This window comes from Bos javanicus, chromosome 16, assembly GCF_032452875.1.
Source record: "Bos javanicus breed banteng chromosome 16, ARS-OSU_banteng_1.0, whole genome shotgun sequence".
Lineage (NCBI taxonomy): Eukaryota > Metazoa > Chordata > Mammalia > Artiodactyla > Bovidae > Bos > Bos javanicus.
In genome coordinates, this window is record NC_083883.1 from 62,264,598 (window position 1) to 62,290,369 (window position 25,772).

At 39.1% G+C, this 25,772-nt stretch overlaps 1 protein-coding gene across 3 annotated transcripts in view; it reads right to left on the minus strand.

The window, feature by feature from the left end:
- The window catches only part of ACBD6 (acyl-CoA binding domain containing 6), a 192,709-nt gene that overhangs the window by 25,869 nt on the left and 141,068 nt on the right, over positions 1-25,772 (minus strand). For all 3 annotated transcript variants that reach the window (XM_061383378.1, XM_061383379.1, XM_061383381.1), the window contains exon 7: positions 4,986-5,016. In XM_061383378.1, the coding sequence (XP_061239362.1) occupies positions 4,986-5,016 (31 nt within the window). The remainder of the gene's footprint in view (positions 1-4,985; positions 5,017-25,772) is intronic.

The following is a 25,772-nucleotide window of genomic DNA, read 5'->3' on the forward strand; positions in this document are numbered from 1 at the left end:
ATCAAGAGTCAGATCATTATTAGAACCTCAGAAGCACTCTCACCCTGTTCAGCCCTTTCAGATGCTACCTACCCAGTTCCCCAAGGTGCCCAATATCCTGTGTGCTAATGATGGAGGTGAGTTCTTCCTGTTTTTGATGTTTATATAAATGGAAGCATGCAGTACATACTTCTTTTGTGTCTGGCATCCTGAACTCAGTATGTTTATGAGGTTCATTATTTTACACTGTTTCTTTTGCAATTCCATTTCGTATCTTTCTGCAGTGCCTTTTAGAACTGCCTTTCAGTTCACCAGAGTTGTTGTTGTTTTTAATTTGTGCGAGTTCTGCACTTTAACCTATTCATATCGTATTTTTCTGTAGCTTTTCATTTATTGAAATTCTATTTCATTCTCTTTGAAATTCCCTTGTTCTTTTTTGGAGTGTCTTGTTCTTGTGTTTTCGAATCCTTGATTTCACACAAGTCTTTTTTTTCTGATAATTTCTATCCAGTAGTTTTACTTAAATTCCTTAAAGTCTAATCCTGTGGTTTACTGTGTCTGCTGACATTCACTCAAGTGTATTCTGTAAGTTTGAATTGTGTGCTCATTTTCAGCAGAACTTCTTTCTGTAGGAATTTTGTGCTCTATTAGTTAAGGGAGAGAAATTTAGCATTTGCTTCTGCCAGGCCCTTTAGGGGTAACCAGCTGAGTGCACTTACTATGTTAATTTCTCAACGTGAGAATTTCTGAAACAATATAAATTTAAACCCCAAACTTGCTTGAGATGGGGCTTTTTTTTCCCCACCCACATTCTGGTCTGGGGCAGATAACCTTGTTGTCCTTCCTTACACTAGTAGGTCAATTTTTTCTAAGCTACTTTTCCCCTACTGGGGATGCAGTCCTTAGAGGGTCTTGGTCTATGTGCAGGGTCTCAGTTCCAGCTTCCATTCCTCAGGAAGCATCATTTCCAGGGTTTGCTGGCACTGAAATCCAAGCCCACAGTTTTCCCAGATTAGATACAGTCAGTGCCTCACACACTAGCACTATGGTTACCAGGTCCTTATTTAGGGTGGGAGGTGAAGGACACCCAATGTCCGAGGACATGTTAGCTTAAAAAACATGTTTGGTATATTTATCCAGCAAATAGTTGATGTTCATTAAATATCTGAATGCTGCTGCTGCTGCTAAGTCACTTTAGTTGTGTCCGACTCTGTGCGACCCCATAGATGGCAGCCCACCAGGCTCCCCCGTCCTTGGGATTGTCCAGGCAAGAACACTGGAGTGGGTTGCCATTTCCTTCTCCAATGCATGAAAGTGAAAAGTGAAAGGGAAGTCACTCAGTCATGTCCGACTCTTAGCGACCCCATGGACTGCAGCCCACCAGGCTCCTCCGTCCATGGGATTTTCCAGGCAAGAGCACCGGAGTGCATTGCCACTGCCTTCTCCAATATCTGAATGAATCAATTACAATTAAGAAGTTAAGTGGTATTTACAATACTAATAGAGCCTATATAATATTTAGATTTTAAATCATTTAAATTTAATTTTCAAATAGGGAATATGGTTCCAAATACAGAAGTCATTAAAGGGTTTATAGGAAAAAACTTTTATTCTGTGCTTGTATTCCAAACTTCCTCCCTTAGGCAATCAACATTCACTTTTGTGTATCTTTCATTTACTAGCAAATATATACAGATATTCATGGCAGCACAGTATATATACTATTCTTCACTTTACTCCTTTCCCTTAACAATATATCTTAGAGAATTTTTTCGTATCAGAACAAAAAGAAAATATAGCTTATTTTGAAGCCAGTCAGAAAGACCTTCGAATAATGTCAACCCTGTTACTATTCAGAAGTGAAGTTTACATATATCAAATTAAGTGGACACATTCCCACGTCGGTAAAGGCATTTACCCCAAATGGTTAACTATGGATGACAGAATGACTCATCTACATTCTCAAGGGCATATTTAGTCTGGTGTAACTGTTTCTGCAGTTTCTGGATGGAGAAATGAAAGGAAAACACCACACGTACCACAGAGCAGGTACTAAAAAATGTCTACTGAATGAAAAAAGGATTGAGGGGATGGAAATAAGAACTAATAATTTTCTTTCTTTTTAGACATGCCACACATTTCCTAAACTTGTGTATGTATAAAGAATACTTTTTTTTTTTAAGATTTTTGCTAATTATTTTAAATTAGAGGACAACTGTTTTACAATATTGTGTTGGTTTCTGCCCTATTTCAACATGAGTCGGCTATAGGTACATGTATGTCCCCTCCCTCCTGAACCTCTCTCCCACCCCATCCCACCCCTCTAGGTAGTCACAGAGCATTGGATTTGAGCTGCCTGCATCTGATTCAATCTCTCACTTAAATTTTTTGAGCCAATGAAACTTGTTTAAGAAGAGAGAAACTAAAACATATTTTCCACAAATGAGGAGTTTAGAAGGACTAGGATATTGTTCCAAGGACAGTTTTGTTTCCAGCTGAAGATTAACAGAGCATTTAACGGGACTTCCCTGTACCTCAGATGGTAAAGAATCTGCCTGCAACGCAGAAGAGCTGGGTTCAATCCCTGGGTCAGGAAGATCCTCTGGAGAAGGGAATGGCAATCCATTCCAGTATTCTTGCCTGGAGAATCCCATGGACAGAGGAGCCTGGCAGGCTCTAGTCCATTGGGTTGCAAAGAGTCGGACACGACTGAAAGACTAACACTAACCACATGAGCATTTAACAATACGATCAACCTCTGATGAAACTGACACGGTATCTTTTTCTTCTTAGATAAAGTGTTTCCTTCCTTCTGCTTCTGAGAAGCAGATCTTGCTTTCTAAGCAGTTCTGTTTCGCTTTCCTAGGAAGCTGAGTGGTCCCTTCACACCGGCACTTTGAGTTGTCAGTCACCATGGTCCCCAGGCCCTAATGCAGCCCTTGAATGGCTCACTGAAAGCTGATGAACCTCAAGCATGTTCATAACAGTTCCAATGAAGTCCCACGAATCCACTTACACTGCTTATGCAACACACTTTTAAAAGAATTTTACCGTGAGGAACTCCCTCCTTTTCAAAGGAGGTTGCATTGGCAGAGTTCTCTTTTTAAGCAGAGCGGTACACTCTGGACCTTATGGCACATATTTTGAAACAAAAGTCAGTTTGCTTCTTGAAGCCAGGCGTCAGGAATAAGGCGCAGCCCCGAATTTTTTGGTGACGACCTCACAATCACTGTTGGAGTGCCTGATTTAATGCCTGGTTCAAACAGGTAAGAAAGAAGCTGAGAAAAGTGTTTTCCTAGACTGAAAATCAGAGTTCAGAGTAGCCAGCATTTGGTGATGTTAGAGGAGCTATATGACAGACTTATATGAACATGTTTGCAGAGTGAGAGATGTGAGCACTGTGGAAAGTGGGAGGGGAAGGCATTTGTTTTTCTTTCCTTTCCTGGTAAATTTAGAGATAATGGGTTTGAATTTCTAGCTCTGTTAGGTAAGTTTACTAACTTCTTTGAGTTTTGATTTCCTCATTTATAAACTGCAGAAAACAATAACTACTTCAGAGGGCTGTTTATAGAAAGGAGCCTTGAAATTTCTTGTGTACTGTGATGGGCACACCTTTCAAAGGTATTTGGTAACAAAATGTACATGTATGCATATATGTGTGTGTATATATATATGCAACTTAACTATTTTAAGTACAGAAACAGAAGAATATAAAGGCTAATAAAACAAGTTTTTGGCTATTACAAGTAATGCTGCAGTACATGTTCTTACTTATGTTTCATTATACACATGTTGGGGAGTATTTCCAGGGAATATACTAGAAGTGAAATGGCCAGGTTGTAGGGTATGTGTACCCTTACCTTCAACTTCACTAGATTTTTGCCAAATTCACCTCCAAAGTGATGCAGTGGTTGGACACTCCCAATAGCAGTATATGAGAGTTTCTGTTCCTCCACACCCCAGTTCTATTCTTCGCACACGTTGCGTGCGTGCTATGTGTATGCTAAGTCGCTTCAGTCGTGTCTGACTCTTTGAGACCCCTTGGACTGTAGCCCATCAGGCTCCTCTGTCCATGGGATTCTCCAGGCAAGAATACTGGAGTGGGTTGCCATGCCCTCCTCCAGGGGATCTTCCCGACCCATGGATTGAACCTGCATCTCCTGTGGCTCCTGCATTGCAGGTGGGTTCTTTACCCACTGACCCACCTGGGAAGCCCTTATTCAACCATGCTCATATCCAAATAGAATAAAAGTAGCAATACTTTTTCTAGTACTTCAGTTTCCAAAGTACTTTATTATCTCTTACCTATTACCAATAGCTCCTTAAGAGCCATATTACTTCCATTTTACAGATTATCCTCTATTTTACAGATTGTTTAAGTGAAAATTACTTAACGAGGCTAATCAGTTAATAGAAGAAATAAAAAATCAAATCTATTTTTCTTCACATCAAGAAAGTATTTCTTACAAGAGAGATTCTAGCTCCTAAGTAACAATGGTTAGAATCTTAGTTGTCACTGATAATAACAGGAATGAAATAATAAAATTTCAAAAGGGAATTGGAGGAACCTTCATTTCTGTTGACTGTGTAGAAACGCTCAATTCATTACGAATGTGTCCATAAGAATTTTAACATATAATCAACTTTAGAGGTTATTAATCTATTTTTTAAACATAAAGTTATTGTAGCTCTGCTGCTGCTAAGTCGCTTCAGTTGTGTCTGACTCTGTGCGACCCCATAGACGGCAGCCCACCAGGCTTCCCTGTCCCTGGGATTCTCCAGGCAAGAACACTGGAGTGGGTTGCCATTACCTTCTCCAATGCATGAAAGTGAAAAGTGAAAGTGAAGTCGCTCAGTTGTGTCCGATTCTGTGTGACCCCATAGACGGCAACCCACCAGGCTCCGCCTAGTGGTTGGCATTTTTCCAAGTGCTATGTAGTGTTGGACAAAGCTGAGAAAAGCAAATAAAGTCAAATATAATTAGTAATAATTTAAAAACATCTTACCATAATGTAGAGCTGTTTGACCTTCATTGTCCTATAAAAGAAACAAAGAATCTAAGTTATTGCAAAAGTATGAAAATATACAAGCTATAGCAAATATTTGATATACCAAAGTTCCACAGGTTTACCAGCTACAGGAAAAGAAGCCAGTTCTTTAAGCCTCACAGTAACCTCTGACCAAACTCTCCATCTTGGAGAAAAGGAGAAGGTTGAATGGTAACTTGTGCACTGCAGCAGCCACAGAGTGACAGGATGACTAGATCTGCAGATATTAAACCAAAGGGAATCCTTTAAAATGTGACAGTTTGATTACCCAATTAGTGGCAGAAAAATGGCCATTTATCATGGCCAGCATTATAATGTTTTTTTTTTTAAGTACATTCCCAAAATCTATCTAAGAAGTCTATGATTTATAGTAAGAATTAGTAGCTTTGTAACCCATTTTCAAAGGTTCAGATTCCAGGCTTGTAACACAAAGTTTTCTAAGCATATCAAATATTATACAGAAATGTGATTTCAAGGCACACAAAATCTCTACAAGTTAAGGCAAAAATTCCCACATATACTCAGGAAAATCCAACTGTTCAGCTTAATTTTTATTTCTTTAAAATCAAAATATTTTAACTATATAAACTAATTATTGATGAGTACTTTTTCACGATGCTATTTCTTTTGAATTCAATTTTTATTTTACATTGGAGTAGTTGATTTACAATGTTAGTTTCAGCTGTATAGCAAAGTGATTCTGTTATACATATATCTATTTTTCAGATTCTTTTCCCATAGGTTATTATAGAACATTGAGCAGTTTTCTGTACATATTGTTGGTTATCTGTTTTATTATATATAGTAGGATGTATATGTTAATCCCCAAACTCCTAATTGATCCCTCCTCCTCTCCTCTTTGGTAACCATTAAGTTTGTTTTCCAAGTCTGAGTCTGTTCTGTTTTATAAATACATTCATTTGTATAAGTTTTCTAGGTTCTACGTATAAGTGATATCATATGATGTTTGTCTGTGTGACTTCATTCAGTATGATTCATTTGTATAAGTTTTCTAGGTTCTACGTATAAGTGATATCATATGATGTTTGTCTGTGTGACTTCATTCAGTATGATTCATTTGTATAAGTTTTCTAGGTTCTACGTATAAGTGATATCATATGATGTTTGTCTGTGTGACTTCATTCAGTATGATTCATTTGTATAAGTTTTCTAGGTTCTACGTATAAGTGATATCATATGATGTTTGTCTCTGTGACTTCATTCAGTATGATAATGCCTAGGTCCATCCACGCTGCTGCAAATGGCATTATTTCATTCCTTTTTATGTCTCAGTAATATTCCACTGTACACATATACCACATCTTCTTTATCCATTCCTCTGTCAACAGACATTTAATTTGCTTCCATGTCTTGGCTATTGTGAGTAGTGCTGCAATGAACATTGAGGTGCATGTATCTTTTTGAATTGTGGTTTTCTCTGGATATATGGCCGGGAGTGGAATTGCTAGATCATATGGTTGCTCCCTTTTTAGTATTGAAAGGAACCTCCATGCTCTTCTCTATATTGTGTGCTCAGTTGTGTCTGACTTAGGGGCACCATGGTTGTAGCCTGCCAGGCTTCTCTGTCCACCACTTCCTACTCCAAGGATCTTCTTGACCCACGGATTGAACCCATGTGTCTTGTGTTTCCTGCATTGGCAGGCAGACTCTTTACCACCAGGGCCACCTAGGAAGCTCTGTTCTCCAAATAGTACTTGTATCAATTTACATTCTCACCAACAGTGTAGGAACGTTCTCTTTTCCTCTGCATCCTCTCCAGGATTTATTATTTGCAGATTTTTTGATGATGGCCATTCTGACTGGTGGGCTTCCCAGGTGGCTCAGTGGTAAAGAATCAGCCTGCCAATTCAGGAGACGCAGGAGACACAGGTTCAATCCCTGGTCAGGAAGATCCCTTGGAGGAGGAAAAGGCAACTCACTCCAGTATTCCTACCTGGAGAATCCTATGAATAGACGAGCCTGGTGGGTTACAATCCATAGAGTCACAGAATTGGACATAACTGAGCACACACACATTCTGACCTGTATGAGGTGATACATCTTTAGTTTTGCTTTTCTCTAATAATTAGCAATGTTCAGTATTTCTTCATGTGTTTTTGGCCATCCATATGTCTTTCTTAGAGAAATGTCTATTTAGATCATTTGCCCATTTTTTGGTTGTTTTTGGTTTTGTTTTTGATATTGAGTTGCATGAACTGCTTATATATTTTGGAGATTAATCCCTTGTAAGCTGCTTCATTTGCAAATATTTTCTCCCATCCTGTGGGTCGTCTTTTTGTTTTCTTTATGGTTTCCTTTGCTGTGCAGAAGCTTTTGAGTTTAATTAGGTCCCATTTGTTTATTTTTACTTTTTATTTTCATTACTCTGGGAGGTGGACCTATAAAGGTATTGCTGTGATTTATGCCAAAGAATGTTCTTCCTATGTTTTCTTCTAAGAGTTTTATAGCATCCAGTCTTATATTTAGGTCTTTAATCCATTTGAGTTTATTTTTGTGTATGGTGTTAGCGAATATTCTAATTTAATTGTTTTACATGCAGCTTTCCAGTTTCCCCAGCATCATTTATTGAAGAGACTGTGTTTTTGCCATTGTATAGTCTTGCCTCCTGTCATAGACTGACCATAGGTGTGTGGGTTTACTTCTGAACTTTGTATCCTGTTCCATTGATCTGCATTTCTGTTTTTGTGCCAATATTATAGTGTTTTGATGACTGTAGCTTTGTAGTATAAAGTCAGGGAGCCTTATTTCTCCAGTTCCATTTTCCTTTCTCAGAATTGCTTTGGCTGTTCAGGGCCTTTTATGTTTCCATGCAAATTAAAAATTTTTTGTTCTAAAAATTTTGTGAAAATGCCATTGATAATTTGAAACAGATTGCATTGAATCTGTACATTGCCTTGAGTAGTATAATCATTTTGACTACATTGATTCTTCCAATCCAAGAACATGGTATATCTTTCCATCTGAGCAATGCTATTTCTTAAGCTGAAGGCAGATGATCACGTTACATGAGCAACACATAATCAGGATGATGGATAGGTGAAAAGTAGAATTTAGATTAATTTGATATGCATTTAGTATGTGCATGGCCATTCTTGAGCCCCTGGTAATTAAGAATAAATGATTAACCATTATTGTAAATGAGACAGAGTGGTATTATGATTTAAATCAACTACTCTTAGACAAACCATATCTACCTTTCCCATTTCCTAAAGACTGAATATGGGGGTTGGTTCCCAGAAGGTTTTGGGTATGGTTCTATTTAATCTCCTAAGAAGAAAGGCAAAAAGCTGCCACGGAGAGCTTATTTTCTGGTTCAGATAGGTGGTTAGAAAAAAGTAATTCTTTAACACCTAGAGAAGTTCAGCAGGGATAACAGCCAATGGGTAGAAGACAACTTTGAGGCAATGTAGTTTGATTAAACTGTTTTCTTACCAGGAATTGGAATTCTCATTGGATTTGGCGGTAACATGTGGGTAGATAGGTTGGAGGAGATATGAAAGATGTAATTTTGAGGAACCTTGTGAGTAGGGTAGATTCAGCTGAGGTGCAGCACTGCTTACATTTGGGATGCTCATTATATGTCATAAGGATAATAATAAACTCTAAGGGTAGTAAAAGATGGACAGCAGCACCAAGAAGTCAGAAAAACAAGAGATTATTTTTGCCTACTTGTTTCTTGTATTTTTCAATTCAGTCCCTACTTTGCTCCTCATTCCTCTTTGCCTTGCCCTGCCCTTGAGATTAATGACAGGTAGGGGAAGAGAGCTGAGGCAGCCACAGTAAACAAGATCCAAGAGATGATAATGAGGGGTGGCAATGACAGTGTGAAGTTGTGTTCCTGAGTATCTGGATTTACCTGGCTACAGTCAAGGGCAATTTTGAAAGAACTGTATTGCCCACTATGGCTTTAAACTTGTATCTGCTTTGCTAGTTTCCAAAGTTAACCAGTAAAAATGTATGTGTGTGTGTTTGTGTATGTGTACACACACCTGATGGGTTTATATATTCACATTTATGTGCACACACACCTGATGGGTTTATACATTCACATTTATAGTTTAAATGCTTGGCGACAGAAAATAATTTCAGAAAGGGTTTAATCTATTGCAACCTCAGGACTCTAACCTATGCATCCATCATGCAAGGTTATATTTTCTATAATTATGCATTTTTAGAAAGTGTAACTTTCTTGCTATTTGTGCATAAGTTCCTTGTTTAATTACTGTGTTCATATAAATATATATGCAGAGTTCAATTTCATTCAATTTGTAATTGCTTATCTTCACAAGAGAGGTAGAAGCATAATTTATTTCTTTTAATCACTTTTACCAATGAGTACTAAATCTATATCTCCACCTCAATCTCCAACTAATGAATTAATTTAAAATGTTTATTGAGCTCCTACTATGGTCCAGGCAGTGTTCCAGGTCCTGGGAGCACAGAGGTGAGCAAGAGAGAGAAGGTCCATCATGTTATAACGCTTACATTCTAGTGGTAGAGGAAGTAATAAGCAAATAAATCTTTTCTGTAATAGACAGCAATAAGTGCTCCAAAAAGCAAAATACAGTGTCTAGATGATGTGAGATGCTATTTTAGATCAAAAGAACAAGGAAGGGCTCTTTGAGAAGGTATGTACACACAGAGAATTGGGGAAGATTCTAGGGTGGTCATGCAACCTCCTGAGCTGAGCGCATCATAGCACCCATCACCCTCCTGCTCTAGAAGCAAGCATGTCACTCAAGCCAAACCACTTAGAGTCTTCTCTTAGGATTTTCAAAATAGGATTCATGTCAATGTATGGCAAAACCAATACAATATTGTGAAGTAATTAGCCTCCAATTAAAATAAATAAAGTTATATTTAAAAAAGATTTTCAAAATAGAGCAAGGAGATAGAAGCATGTGTACAGAGAAAGCCTTTTTCTTCCTGGTCAAAAGAAAGTGGTGTATGAATAAAAACAGATACAAAAAGATAAATATTGTATTATTCCAGTGTATGAACTATTTAAGAGTAGTCAAATTCAGAGAGACAGAAATACAACAGTGGTTATCAGGGGCTGCAGAGAGAGAGGAAGGAGGAATTATTGTCCCGTGGGTACAGTTTCAGTATGGGATGATGAAAACATTCTGCAGATGGATAGTAGTGACAGCTGCACAACAACATGCACGTTCTTAATACCACTGCTGCTGCTGCTGCTAAGTCGCTTCAGTCGTGTCCGACTCTGTGCAACCCCACAGACGGCAGCCCACCAGGCTCCCCGTCCCTGGGATTCTCCAGGCAAGAACACTGGAGTGGGTTGCCATTTCCTTCTCCAATGCATGAAAGTGAAAAGTCAAAGTGAAGTCACTTAGTCGTGTCTAACTCTTTGCGACCCCATGAACCGCAGCACGCCAGGCTACAAGTGGCATTGTTCTCACTACAAGTGGCATTGTTCTCCACTTTTTGGAGAAAACAGGTGTGTGGGAGGTGAGAATGAAGTATTCACAAAGAAAAGAGCAGCAGTGAGAGATCCAGAAAGAATGAGAGTCTCTAATTCTTATCATTCCAACCCTGTCCTTGTCCTTCTTGGTTAGGTGAGCCAACAACAAAATACTCTCTAGGCAAAAGTGATCTTGTCACGTGCAAACGGAGTCCTGAGTAATACAGAACACAAGGTTATTTATGACTCAAGCCTTGATCATCTTCCTCGCAATTTTGTGACCTCCGATTCCCAGTAAGAATACCTATCTGCACATTCACATCTGTAAATGCACTTCACTCTGCTTGAAATCTGTTCTCCAACCTTATAGTGTTCTGCTCTTCTCTCTTGTTTTAATATCCATCTTTGATATATTTGAGCATTTTAAGCAGACGTATAGTCCCTGTATTTCTTTTATTTGAGCTCAGGGAGAGGGGGCAGGTGGTGATACATGTGATACTTGTGCTGCCTGAGATTCGTGTACTGCTGATTACTACCTGTGTGCTTTATAATTTGGGACTGTGAATTCATTTTAAGTGGGGTTTTATCTGTGAAAAATTCTGTGCTTTGTTCCCTGAATGGAGATTCTGTCCCTCTAGAATGATTTTGCTTTTGTTTCTGACAGACACCATGGAAATAGTATCAGTCTGAGATCCCTACATTGGGTTCTTAGCTTGGAGATTTTTGAACACCTACTTAGTGTAAATTTAAAAAGGGCAAACCTATTTCTCATCCCACCTCCCCTCCTGGGCTTGGAGTGCAGGCTAAGAAAAATTCATGTCAGCTCTTTGTTGGAGGGTAGATTTTTAATGTCTACTTTTCCCTGATGGTGGCTGCTGTTTTTTGAGAGATTTCTACCTTATAGATACTGGGACTGTCAGATCCTTGCTTTCAGGACAGTCAGGTGTTGGTTTAAACTTACCACTTTCTTTTTAAAGCTTTGGGATTATTAAAAACTCAAGGCTTACTAATTTGTTTCTTAGCTGTGTTTGTTTTGGCCTTTGGAGAACAACTTTACTTTTTGGTAAGCTCTACCATATTTCCTACATTGTGGAGCATAAATGCCAAATGTAATTATTCTGGGGCCCAAACAATCATGAACTCAGTTCACAGTTAACTCAGTGAAAAATTACTTTTTCAGTTTTACTTCCAGATGCTTTTTCCTCCTGTATGCAGAGGACGAGTTGGTCTCTCTTGAATTTATACAGATTTCTTTCTTTCCCCACATGTATTTCTACACTGATTCTTTCTTTATAATTTTTGATCATTATTTTCATTTTATTAATAATTATTTCCTTTAAGGGCTAGATTTTCTTCTCTCCTGAGATGGGGCACCCTGTCAAATGTAAGAAGTATGTGTTTATTTAAAATTGTATTTATTTATTTATTGAAGTATAGCTGATTTACAATGTTGTGTTAATTTCTGCTGCACACCAAAGTGATTCAGTTTTATATACATATGCAATCTTTTTTTATATTCTTTTCCATTATGGTTGATCCCAGGAGACTGGATATAGCTCCCTGTGCTGTACAGTAAGACCTGTTGTTTATCCGTTCTAAATGTAATAGTGTGCACCTGCTTACCTCAAACTCTGAGTCCATCCCTTGCCTTCCCATCGGCAGCCACAAGTCTTTTCTCTATGTCTGTGAGTCTGTTTCTGCTTCACAGATAGGTCCGTCTGTATCACATTTTAGATTCCACATTTAAGTGATATCATACAGTGTTTCTTTCTCTTTCTGACTGATTTCACTTAGCATGATAATCTTTAGTCGCATCCATGTTGCTGCAGATGGCATTATTTTGTTTTTATGGCTGAGTTGTATGTATGTACCACATCTTCTTTATCCATTCCTCTGTCAATGGACATTTAAGTTGTTCTACGTCTTGGCTATCGTGAATAGTTCTGCTATGAATATAGGGGTGCATGTATCGTCCTGAATTATAGTTTTGTCTAGAAATATGCCCAGGAATAGGATTGCTGGATCATATGGTAATTCTGTGTTTAGTTTTCTGAGGAACCTCTATACTGTTTTCCACAGTGACCGCACCAACCTACATTCCCATCAACGGTAGGAGAGTTCCTTTTTCTCGACACCCTCTCCAGCATTTGTTATTTGTAGATTTCTTAATGATGGCCATTCTGAAATGGTGTGAGGTGGTACTTCTTTGTAGTACTGATTTGCATTTCTCTAATAATTAGCAATATTTTCATGTACCTGTTGGCCATTTGTATTTATTCTTTGGAGAAATGTCTGTTAAGGTCTTGGGCCTATTTTTCAATTGGATTGTTTGTTTTTTGTTGAGTTGTAGGAGTTGTTTGTATATTTTGGAAATGAAACCCTTGTTGATCACATCATTTGCAAATATTTCCTCCCATTCTGTATGCTATCTTTTTGTTTTATGACTTCCTTTTCTATGCTAGTTTGTAGGTTTGATTAGGTCCCATTTGTTTATTTTTATTTCTATTGCCTTGCTGCTGCTAAGTCGCTTCAGTCGTGTCCAACTCTGTGCGACCCCACAGATGACAGCCCACCAGGCTCCTCTGTCCCTGGGATTCTCCAGGCAAGAATACTGGACTGGGTGGCCATTTCCTTCTCCAATGCATGCATGCATGCAAAGTTGCTTCAGTCATGTCTGACTCTGTGCGACCCTATGGACAGCAGTCCACCAGGCTCCTCTGTCCACAGGATTCTCCAGGCAAGAATACTGGAGTGGGTTGCCATTTCCATCTCTACTGTTGCCTTGGGGACTGACCTAAGAAAACATTGGTACAATTTATATCAAAATGTTTTGCCTATGATCTCTTAAAGACATTTTATGGTGTCATGTCTTATGTTTAAGTCTTTAAGCCATTTTGAGTTTATTTTTGTGTATGGTGTGAGAGTATGATCTAACCTCATTAATTTACATGCACTGTCCAGCTTTCCCAATACCACTTGCTGATGAGACTTTGCCCCATTGTATACTCTCGCCTCCTTTGTTGAAGATCAACTGACTGTAGGTGTGTGGGTTTAATTCTGGGCTGTCTTTTCTGCTCCATTGATCCAGGTATGTGTTTGTGTCAATAACCAGGCTGCTTTGATTACTCTAGCTTTGTGGTGTTGTCTGAAGTTTTGGAGGGTTATACCTCCTGCTTTGTTCTTTTTCTTCAGGATTGCTTTGGCAATGCTGGGTCTTTCATGGTTCCAGATGAATTTTAGGATTATCTGTTTTAGTTCTGTGAAAAATGTCATGGGTACTTTGCTACTCAGTCATGTCCAAGTCTTTGAGACCCCATGGACTGTAGTCTGCCAGCATCCTCTGTCCATAGAATTTTTCAGGCAGGAACATTGGTGTGGGCTGCCACTTCCTACTCAAGGGGCTCTTTCCAACCCAGGGGTCAAATCTGCATCTCTTGCATTTCCTGCATCAGCAGGCAGATTCTTTACCATTGTGCCACCTGGGAGTAGGGATCTCATTAAATCTGTAGACTGCTTTGGGTAGTATGGCCATTTAAACAATATTAATTAGAAATATTTTTTAAAAAATTTACCAAATGAAGTATTGATGAAAATATTAACATTAAGTCATTGATAATATTGCTATTTTTTGCACATAAAATTCTGTAGCCAGGTGCTGATTTTTTTCTACTGCTAAATGCATTTTATCAAACTGAATCAAAAGCCCCATTTCCAAGTCCAGATCTATCTACCTGTCTGTCTACCTACACACACACACACTCACACACGTTTCAGTCAGTTCAGTCAATCAGTCGTGTCTGACTGAGACCCCATGTACTGCAGCATGCTAGGCCTGCATGTCCATCACCAAATCTCAGAGCCTATCCAAACCCATATCCATTGAGTCGGTGATGCCATCCAACCATCTCATCCTCTGTCGTCCCCTTCTCCTTCTGCCCTCAATCTTTCCCAGCATCAGGGTCTTTTCCAGTGAGTCCGTTCTTCACATCAGGTGGCCAAAGTATTGGAGTTTCAGCTTTAGCATTAGTCCTTCCAATGAATATTCAGGGCTGATTTCCTTTAGGATGGACTGGTTGGATCTCCTTGCAGTCCAAGGGACTCTCAAGAGTCTTCTCCAACACCACAGTTCAAAAGCATCAATTCTTCGGCATTCAGCTTTCTTCATAGTCCAATGTTCACATCTATACAAGACCACCGGAAAAACCACAGCCTTGACTAGATGGGCCTTTGTTGGCAGAGTAATGTCTCTGTTTTTTAATATGCTGTTTAGGTTGGTCATGACTTTCCTTCCAAGGAGCAAGGGTCTTTTGATTTCATGGCTGCAGTCACCATCTGCAGTTTTTGGAGCCCCCCAAAATGAAGTCTGTCACTGTTTCCATTGTTTTCCCATTTATTTCCCTTGAAGTGATGGGACCAGATGCCATGATCTTAGTTTTCTGAATGTTGAGCTTTAAGCTAACTTTTTCACTCTCTTCTTTTACTTTCATCAAGAGGCTCTTTAGCTCTTCGCTTAAGAGTGGTGTCATCTGCATATCTGAGGTTATTGATATTTCTCCCGGCAATCTCGATTCCCCCTTGTGCTTCTTCCAGCCCAGCGTTTCTCATGATGTACTCCGCATAGAAGTTAAATAAGCAGGGTGACAATATACAGCCTTGATGTACTCCTTTTCCTGTTTGGAACCAGTCTGTTGTTCCATGTCTAGTTCTAACTGTTGCTTCCTGACCTGCATATAGCTTTCTCAAGAGGCAGGTCAGGTGGTCTGGTATTCCCATCTCTTGAAGAATTTTCCACAGTTTACTGTGATCCACACAGTCAAAGGCTTTGGCATAGTCAATAAAGCAGAAGTAGATGTTCTTCTGAAATCTCTTGCTTTTTCAATGAGCCAGTGGATGTTGGCAATTTGATCTCTGGTTCCTCTGCTTTTTCTAAATGCAGCTTGAACATCTGGAAGTTCATGGTTCACATAATGTTGAAGCCTGGCTTGGAGAATTTTGAGCATTACTTTAATAGCATGTGATATTTAAGTCATGGAAATAACATGCTTCCAAGATGTTCTGTGTGAGCAGAAAATTCTCCTGTCACTGGATTTTTTTGTGACCATAGTGATACTGATACTGTAATTCAGATTTGATCTACCATTTCTACCAATGTTAGTTCTAAAGATACTGTACACAGCATGAAGCATTAAGAGAGTAATAAGAGAGCTGCATAGAGGGGATGCATTTTCCCTTGTGGGTAATGAGAGATTCATTTCTTATCCAGTAATCTGACATCTGAAATAAAAATTCTGTTTTACTATTTCAAGTGAATAGATGATAAGGGAAGCACTCAAGAAAATTGGTTGTGAGGAATTAGAAGTAGTGATAAAAATTATGAGTTACTAATATAATTTTGGGTAATTTTCAATATTATTGAAATATTGAAATAATATTCAATATTATTTCTAAGCTTGGAATGTTTTGCCTCTCCTAACCTGTGAGATCTGTGACTCCATTACAGAATATGATTAAACTAATCTGACAATTTACCACATGTTAGGTGTTGGCAAACATATTTTTAAATTATTTTTCTAAGAATTTTTCTGATATGTGAATTAAGTCTTCAGTTGGTTATAGGCACACTCCTTTCTTTCTTGGGGAAAAAAGGTAGGTATAGTAACATCTCATTTAACTATTAATTGCACCTGTTAGGAAAATCCCATGGCTAGAGGAGCCTGGTGGGCTACAGTCCATGGCGTCGCAAAGAGTGGGACACAACTGAGCAACTAAATAACAACCAAGTACCTTTTAGAGAGCGACAAACCTGTCAGCACATTTTAAAAATAATTGGCACATTACTCTTTGAATATGCAAACACTGAAAACCGCCCTTATAAACTTTCTAAGGTATCTTACTTCCCCTTATCACTCAAGATGGAGAACATGGGAGATTATTTAATCTTTTCCTGATGATTCAGTTATCATAAACTAATGATGTCCCTTAGTGTCTTGCATCAAGTAAATGTCTGGGCATATACATGAACAAAAAATCATTTGTTTTACATCAGTGTTAGTCACTCAGTGATGTCTGACCCTGTGACCCCATGGACTGTAGCCCACCAGGCTCCTCTGTCCATGGAATTCCCCAGGCAAGAATACTGGAGTGGGTTGCCATTTCCTTCTCCAAGGGATCTTCCAGACCCAGAGATGGAACCCAGGTCTCTTGCATTGCAGGCAGATTCTTTACCAGCTGAGTGCTGCCTTTGATTGTCTTCCTTTCAGTTATTTTCTTAATCATGTTTCCCTATTTCATGTGGTGGGTTGCACAAGTCGGACATGACTTAGCGACTAAACCACCACTGATTATTCATCCCTTTTAAGGCAGCCAAGTAGATTCACAGGTGTTCTCTATACAGATGTTCTCAAGAACAAGTTTGCTTTGGGAACTGAAGATAAGATGATTGCATTGACATGTTACTAAAATTGCTGGCAAGAGGGATTGGAGTAAAGTAGGCCCAGAATAAGTGAGCAGCTGGAACTAAAGGATCAATAATGTATGTACTATGCCCACAAAGGTGGTCTTCTTCAGCTCATCTAATCATTGAGACTCATAAGACTATCACTGAATACATCTGCCATCTGTTTATTCAGGAGGATTTCAGACAGAAACCATTCAGAAGCTGCCATCAAGGCAGTGTCAGCCTAGAGTTCTGTAGTAATTCATGTGACAGCTTGTCCAGCCATCCAGCCGGAGACTGAGCCTCAGCCTCAGTCCTTCCAATGAATATTCAGGACTGATTTCCTTTAGGATTGACTGGTTTGATCTCCTTGATGTCCAAGGGACTCTCAAGAGACTTTTCCAGGACCTCAGCTTGAAAGCATCAGTTCTTCAGCACTCGGCCTTCTTTATGCTCTACCTCTCACATCCGTCTGTGACCACTGGAAAAACTAAAGCTTTGACTAGAACGGACCTTTGTCAGCAGTGATAGCTCTGCTTTTCAATATGCTGTTTAGATTTGTCATAGCTTTTCTTCCAAGTAGTAAGCGTCTTTTAATTTCATGGCTGCAGTCACCATCCTCAGTGATTTTGGAGCCCAAGAAAATAGTCTGTCACTGTTTCCATTTTTTCCCCATGTATTTGCTATGAAAAGCGATGGGACCAGATGCCATGATCTTAGTTTTTTGAATGTTGTTTTAAGCCAGCTTATTCACTCTCCTCTTTGACCCTCATCAAGAGGCTCTTTAGTTCCTCTTTGCTTTCTGCCATTAGGGTGGTGTCATCTGCTTATCTGAGGTTACTGATATTTCTCCTGGCAGTCTTGATTCCAGCTTGTGATTTATTCAGCCTGGCATTTTGCATGATGTACTCTGCATGTAAGTTAAATAAGCAGGGTGATGTACTCCTTTCACAATTTTGAACCAGTCTGTTGTTCCATGTCTGGTTCTGTTGTTTCTTGACCTGTATACTGATTTCTCAGGAGGCAGGTCAGGTGGCCTGGGATTCCCATCTCTTGAAGAATTTTCTACAGTTTTTTGTGATCCACACAGGCAAAGGCTTTAGCATAGTCAATGAAGCAGAAGTAGATTTTTTTTTAATTCCCTTGTTTTTTTATGATCCAGGGGATGTTGGCAATTTGATCTCTGGTTCCTCTGCCTTTTCTAAATCCAGCTTGTACATCTAGAAGTTCTCAGTTCACATACTGTTAAAGCCTAGCTTTAAGGATTTTGAGCATTGCTTTGCTAGCATGTAAAATGAGTGCAATTGTACAGTAGTTCGGACATTCTTTGGCATTGCCTTTCTTTGGGATTGGAATGAAAACTGACCTTTTCCAGTCCTGTGGCCACTGCTCAGTTTCCCAAATTTGCTGGCAAACTGAGTGCATTACTTTAACAGCATCATCTTTTAGGATTTGAAATAGCTCAGCTGGAATTTCATCACCCTCACTAGCTTTGTTTGTAGTAATGCTTCCTAAGGCCCACTTGATTTCACATTCCAGGATGTCTGGCTCTAAGTGAGTGAACACACCACCATGGTTATTCAGGTCATTAAGACCTTTTTTATACAGTTCTTCTGTGTATTCTTGCCACCTCTTCTTAGTATCTTCTGCTTCTGTTAGGTCCATACCATTTCTGTCCTCTATTGTGCCCATCTTTACATGAAGTGTTCCCTTGGTATCTAATTTTCTTGAAGAGATTTCTAGTTCTTCCCTTTATATTGTTTTCCTCTATTTCTTTGCATTGTTCATTTGAGAAGGCTTTCTTATCTCTCCTTGCTATTCTTTGGAACTCTGCATTTAGATAGGTATTTGTTTTCTTTTCTCCTTTGCCTTTTGCTTCTCTTCTTTTCTCAGCCATTTGTAAGGCCTCCTCAGACAACCATTTTGCCTTGTATTTCTTTTTCTTGGGGCTGGTTTTGGTCATTGCCTCCTATACAGTGTTATAAACTTCTATCTCTAGTTCTTCAGGCACTCTATCAGATCTAATCCCTTGAAACTATTTGTAACTGGAGATATAAACTTGAGATCTGAAGGGCAGATATATAAAGCCCAGAGACTGGATGAGATCACCAAAGGAATGGGTATAGAGAAGAGAGATCAGACAATTGAGCTCTGGGGCATTTCAAGACAAAGAGGGTAGGAAATCGTTTCATCACTAGTGTCTGAATCTTGCAACTTCATGGACTGTAGCCCACCAGGCTCCTCTGTCCATGGGATTTTTCCTGGCAAGAATACTGGAGTTTGTTGCCATTTCCTTCTCCAGGGGATCTTCCTGACCCAGAGATCAAACCTGTGTCTCCTGCATTGGCAGACGGGTTCTTTACCACTGAGCCACCAGGGAAGCCTGAGGACAGGAAAAGGAGCAAGCAAAAGGGACAGAAAAACAGCTACTGAAAAAAATTGAGCAAAAGGGACCTTACCAAGGTCAGTAAGGGAGTAACCAAAATCACTGCCCTGGAACACAAGAGAATAAAGCATTTAACGAAAAAGTCATTCAAATGCTGCTGATAGGTCAAGAACGGTAGGGACCAAAGAGTGGTCACTGGATGTAGCAGAACTGAAATGAAAAACAGAAAGAATGATAGAAGTAAACACCCAATTCAAGTGGCTTCAAGAAATAACACGGGAGGAGAAATTAGAGTATAAACAACTCTTTCACGGAACTCTGGAGAAGAATGAAATGCGGCAGGAGTTGGGCAGTTAAGTGGGGTAAACAGATAGCAGTATATTTATATCTGCTGGAAACTATACAGAAGAGAGGGAAAACTGACAATGCAGAAAAGGATATACGCAGTGAGAGCTTGCGTGGGATGGCGCCTAGTGTGTGAGCAGAGGGGCTGGCCTTGGGCTCACAGATGGCTCATACATACCAATGGGGGGAAAGGGGGCTATGTAGGCACAGATGCAGGCAGGTAGACAGATGTGATGGTAGAACTTGCGGAAGTTCTTTTTTCACTGACTCTTATTTCACTTCAGTTTAATGGGAATGAAGGTCATTAGGAGAGAATGAGGATGAGGAAGGAGGTGTTTGAATTTTGAGCAGAGAAGAGAACATATGAAAGAGTTATCTAAGAGAGAGAAGAGATAACGGAGTAGGGGAATGTCGAGTTGCTGCTGGGCAGCAGTGAGGGCCCATGAGGTCAGCAGTTATAAACCTGAAGTGGACATGGGCATGTACGTTTCTCCTGTCACGTGTAGCTGCATAGCTACAGACATGGAAGACTGGAAGAATTAATTTAAACATCTATTTCTGAAAGCCTATCAGGGACACAATGAAAAATAAACCAGTTACAGTCCATGCCTTAGTGGAGTTAGAAATGGCTACAGCATAATATACTTATAGGACAGAATATTAGGCAAACATTCTAGAAAGTGTGCTGAAAAATATCTGATATGCATATGAGAAGATATTCATGACAAGTAAAGTAGGATATAAAAGTATATATAGTATGATCTCATTTTTGTTTTTAAAATGTATTATCTACCTATAGAACAAAGAGAAGGAAAGCATCCAAAGTGATTATCTCAGGGGTAAGATTGCAGATGACCAAAACCTTTTTCTTTATACTTATTATTTGTAAATATTTTGTAAAAATTTCAATAATACATTGTTATCACTTTTACAATAAGAAAAAGTTACTGTTGATTTGTATTCTTTGAATTTGAATACCATCTGTATATTTACAAACATTTTTCAGTGATTATTACTTGGCTATACCAATAAAAACCGATCAAACCAATGTAAATTATGGTATAAATGTTTATTTACAGGTACAAGCATGATAGGGTTACCTGCATGCTGCCCCCCTACCCCAATCCATTTCTTATTCGCTGTGCTCCTCAGATCACCATGACTAATTTGAGGCTTTTGAGTTCAGATGCTGTGGGCTGAAGTGTTCTTGTGTTTAATGTGAAATATTGGGATTTTTGATCTTTCAACTTAGAGCATGTCCACCTAGAAATCAATTAGAGCAGGGGCATAAATATGAGAACCATGACTGCAATCACAGAATTGATTGGCAACTGGGGAATGGAAAGACAGAGGACAACCAGGCTGTCTTCTAATTCTATTAACTTTTCTGTCTTCCAAGGGTACTAGAGAAAAGGAGCAGGCTTTAAAAACACATAAGTTTTCCTCAACTCTGAATTGTTTATATGTCTAAGTACCGAGACATGTCTAAAGAATAGGTATTTGGGTGAAACAAAAGATAATTATTTATAATTACTCTCTAGCCAAACTGTAGTCTTCAGGGGGCCAAATGTAAATTCTTCTTTTATTCGTCTTTTGTATGCCTTGCACATAATAAGCACTCAAGAAATATTTGATCAAACTTGATGATTATGACTCACTTAAATACAACCTGTTCAGGTTTTAATCATTTTTAATAATTATTTTAAATCTATATTTTAAAATAATCTTACTATTATGATTATGATGTTTTAATAAAACACATCATCTTGTATCTGCAGAATCTTTATCTGTGTTATTCCTCTGTGTGTGTTAAAGTGGAGTTTATATTAAAGCATGAATATGACTCCAGTGTTTTCTTTGTAACCTCAAAATAGGATATAGGAACACAAACCTTAGTCTTTATAAACATTTCTGTTTTAAAATATATTACAAAGAATAAATGGAATTGAATGTCAAGAATGAGTAAGTGAAAGCTTTTACTCATCTGGTTTACAACTTATATCAGCTAATTTTTCTAAATTTAAGTTGATTAAATTTTTTGGTTGTTTCATTTCAAATGACCACACCAGAAGAGGGTTGTTTGTCATAGTTATTTATGCTTTTCCTTTCTGTTTTAGCTTAAGAGAAATGTTCAAATTTAATAAATATGGAGTTGTTATAAACAGGAGCAAAAACAATTCTAATAAATTAACATTGGTCATACATTTAAAATCTTTGTAAGGGATTATATATTAGGATAAAATACTCAGGTGAATTAAAAAATTCACATAATAAACTTAAAATGTAGAAAAATTCTAACTATAAAAGCATAGAAATGTACAGCTCAGTGCGTGCTCAGTCGTGTCTGACTCTTTGCAACCCCATGGACTGTAGCCTACCAGGCGCCTCTGTCCATGGATTTCCCAGGCAAGAATACTGGAGTGGGTTGCTGTTTCCTCCTCTAGGGGATATTCCTGACCCAAGGATCGAACTTGCATCTCCTGCATTGGCAGGTAGATTCCTTACCACTGAGCCACTGGAGAAACCCTAGAAATGTATAACTCCTTCACTATACTCTCATACACTGTTTCTAAATAAATAAAAATCCATAAGAAATACAAAATAATGACAAAGTATTATAGGGAACTTAAAGACCCAGGCTCCTAAATATGAAAAGAAAAAACGTACCATTACCTAAGTGATTCTTGACCATTATCTTTATTTTTTTAATAAGCATGCTGTTTTTTAAATAATTATATTTTATTTCTTATTTAGTTACTGGCTGCTCTGGGCCTTCATTGCTGTGTGCCGGCTTTCTCTAGTTCCGATGAACGGGGGCCACTCTCTAGTTGTGGGGCATGTGTAGTTGTGGCCTCTGGGCTCTAGAGCACAGGCTCAAGGGTTGTGGTGCACAGGCTTAGTTGCTTCATGGACTTCGTGGGATCTTCCCAGATCAAGGATTGAACCTGCATCTTGCATTGGCAAGGTGCAATCTCTTGCATCGGCAGGTGAATTCCTAACCACTGGACCACCACAGAAACCCTGCCGTTATCTTTAAATGGTAGGGAATCATGAAAGCTTCCCCTTGCTCTGACCGGGTCCTGTGTCTGACTCTTGCCGGACTCTAAGCTATCACCCACTACTCAGATTCCATTCATAAGCAGCCACTCTTCTTTATAACTTGAAGTAGGACCTTGAGCCTTCACAACCCTTGTTTAAAACTTTCTTTCCCTCACCGCTCCCTCATCTTTTACCTTCTATTATCTATGAATATGTCTGTGTCTTCCTGCTTTTTTGAAAGTAAGGACCTCTGGCATAGTTGAACTTTATAGACCTCTATTTCCTTTATCCCTTCAATCTAGCACAAAACTTGGCATCAAATAAAAGTTAAATGAAACAAACATAAACTACTTGCAGAAAAATCAAATATAGTTATACCTCACTAATCCAGGGGCTTGGTTTTGGTATTCTCAAGTACTTAGAATAGGGCCCACAGCCCAGGGGAAGATGCTGGTAGGAACCAAACTAAACACGTTGTGACCAGATGACTCCTGAAAAGAAGGATTCCTCTAGCTGCCTTGAGAAAGCAATGAAAGGCCAGCCTTTACCTATGAAATATGAGATGCAACAGGAGGCAGAAGAGACGCAGAAAGTGAAGGAAACAAGGATTAGGGAGCAGAGATGGTAAGAGGGCCAGCAGAGCCTAATGGTAATTAGAAGAAAGAATGGGGGCAGCAACAGTAGCAGCCAGCAGAAATTAGAAGCTGCGACAGAGGTGGCAAGTTGCAGACAAAGACCACAGAGAACAGCCGGCCATAAAGAGGGCTGGCTGGCTGCATGCCAACCAATAGATTTTAGCAATCTCAAGAGGGAAAGAGAAGATTTGGCCCTGTGCTTCACCGTCTATAAAGACCTGTGGTATATATAGCACAGTGATTTAAGAAGGAGGCAATGAAGTACAGAAACTATTTAAGAAAAAAAAATTCATAGAAAAACAGTTAAAAACTAAAAAGCAGCATTTTGAAACCAACTATTTGAAACCAACACTGACCTACAAGGTTTAACTTTGTGAAGTGTGCTACATTGTTCAAGACATTAAGGAAAGAAAAAGGAACAAACGTTGGCTGAATACCTTTTATGTGCTGGAAGTTTTATGAACATCATTTCTTTTAATCCTCACGACAACCCCTTACATAAACGGTATGAGTCCCATTTTCAAGCTGGGTAAAGTGAGGCTCAGAGAGATTATATATAACTTGGCCAAGGTCCCAGGCTCTTCAGCATCAAAGCCCATGTCTTCTCAACTGTACTATGGTACTGAGATGGAGCAAGGGGAGTCAACACAAATAAATATAATGCACAAAAGAAATGTAGTGACAAATTTTCTTTTTGCAGGTTAAAGACAACAGGTAGCCTAAACTATAGTCTCATATCTAGTATGCTTGTGTAATTCCTATTAACTATAATCTCAAAACTGATGTAACACGGAGTGAATAACCTTACTCTTCAGGACGACATATTCATTTTTACTTCTCCTTGACGTCTGTACTTTTTCAAGTATGCATATTTTGAAGAGCTGCCGCTTAATCTATATATTATTAAAAATTAACTTACTAAGCTGGTCAAGCATCTAAAGTTAGGTATATGAGAGAACAGAGCCAAACCATTTGCTCTTCTGAAGGGTGAAGGTTGTTTTGCTTCAGTTCAGTTGCTCAGTCGTGTCCGACTCTTTGCAACCCCATGAATCACAGCATGCCAGGCCTCCCTGTCCATCACAAACTCCAGAGTTCACTCAAACTCACGTCCATCCAGTCGGTGTTGCCATCCAGCCATCTCATCCTCTGTCGTCCCCTTCTCCTCCTGCCCCCAATCCCTCCCAGGATCAGAGTCTTTTCCAAAGAGTCAGCTCTTCGCATGAGGTGGGCAAAGTATTGGAGTTTCAGCTTTAGCATCATTCCCTCCAAAGAAATCCCAGGGCTGATCTCCTTCAGAATGGACTGGTTGGATCTCCTTGCAGTCCAAGGGACTCTCAAGAGTCTTCTCCAACACCACAGTTCAAAAGCATCAATTCTTCAGCGCTCAGCCTTCTTCACAGTCCAACTCTCACATCCATACACGACTACTGGAAAAACCATAGTCTTTACTAGATGGGCCCTTGTTGGCAAAGTAATGTCTCTGCTCTTGAATATGCTATCTAGGTTGGTCATAACTTTCCTTCCAAGGAGTAAGCGTCTTTTAATTTCATGGCTGCAGTCACCATCTGCAGTGATTTTGGAGCCCAAGAAAATAAAGTCTGACACTGTTTCCACTGTTTTCCCATCTATTTCCCATGAAGTGATGGGACCAGATGCCATGATCTTCGTTTTCTGAATGTTGAGCTTTAAGCCAACTTTTTCACTATCCTCTTTCACTTTCATCAAGAGGCTTTTTAGTTCCTCTTCACTTTCTGCCATAAGGGTGGTGTCATCTGCATATCTGAGGTTATTGATACTTCTCCCGGCAATCTTGATTCCAGCTTGTGCTTCCTCCAGCCCAGCATTTCTCATGATGGACTCTGCATATAAGTTAAATAAGCAGGGTGACAATATACAGGCTTGACGTACTCCTTTTCCTATTTGGAACCAGTCTGTTGTTCCATGTCCAGTTCTAACTGTTGCTTCCTGAGCTGCATACAGGTTTCTCAAGAGGCAGGTCAGGTGGTCTGGTATTCCCATCTCTTTCAGTGTTTTGCTTACTGTTTCTATAATACTATACAGTAAAACGCAATATACTTCTATCTACTTGATTCTAAATAGCTTCCTATGTAAATAATCAGATGTATAATAGAGAAATCTAAGAAATGATTCTTTCCTACTCATTCACCTTTCACTTTCACTATGAAAAAATTTTTAATTGAAGTATAGTTGATTTACAATGTTGTTAATTTCTGCTACAGAGCAAAGTGACTAAGTTGCACATGTATAGGTACATATTTTTTTCGTATTTTTCCATTATGGCTATCCCAGGACACTGAATATATTTCCCTGAATATATCTTCCCTGTATACAGTAAGAACCTTGTTGTCCAACCTTTCAGTAGGTAATAGTTTGCATCCACTAATCCCAAACTCCCAGTGTATCCTTCCCTCACCCGCCCCTTGATAATCACAAGTCTGTTCTC